General features: G+C 40.7%; 1 protein-coding gene across 1 annotated transcript in view; it reads right to left on the bottom strand.

Moving 5' to 3' along the window:
* Positions 1 to 37: 37 nt before the first annotated feature.
* Positions 38 to 408, bottom strand: part of LOC107577703 (synaptotagmin-14-like) — a 10,408-nt gene continuing 10,037 nt past the window's right edge. Inside the window, exon 5 of the mRNA XM_016263750.1 lies at positions 38 to 279. Coding sequence (XP_016119236.1) covers positions 64 to 279 — 216 coding nt within the window. The 3' untranslated portion in view covers positions 38 to 63. The remainder of the gene's footprint in view (positions 280 to 408) is intronic.

The raw sequence follows: 408 nt of genomic DNA, 5'->3' as shown, positions 1-408 counted from the left end.
ATGTAAGATGATACAGGAAATGCAATACTGATCTGATGGCTATGGAATGGCTATCTAAAGCAATCATGTTAAACAGCTTTTGGACTCACTGGGAGGTTTATTTGCTGGCAGGTTTTTAAAGTGGCTTCCTTTGATGACCTCCACAGAGAGACGTCCTGTAGTGGCGTTGTACACAAGCCCCAGCAGGATCTCAGGAGCCGACCCCTGACCAGCAGATGGGAACGACGAGGCCGTCTCGCTGCACGATACATCTGACACGCTTGCCTGAGAGTCACTGCCCTGGGACACACACAAAATCTTTGGTTAACTTTTCATTTTATAAACATATAATTATTTATATATATAATTATAATTTATATATATTAGTGCTGTCAAAAGATTAATCGTGATTAATCACATCCAAAATAA

This window comes from Sinocyclocheilus grahami, unplaced genomic scaffold (assembly GCF_001515645.1).
Source record: "Sinocyclocheilus grahami isolate Dianchi unplaced genomic scaffold, SAMN03320097.WGS_v1.1 scaffold6909.1, whole genome shotgun sequence".
NCBI classification, from domain to species: domain Eukaryota; kingdom Metazoa; phylum Chordata; class Actinopteri; order Cypriniformes; family Cyprinidae; genus Sinocyclocheilus; species Sinocyclocheilus grahami.
Note: the sequence above shows the minus strand (reverse complement) of the source record. Positions and strands in the feature narration are given on the sequence as shown.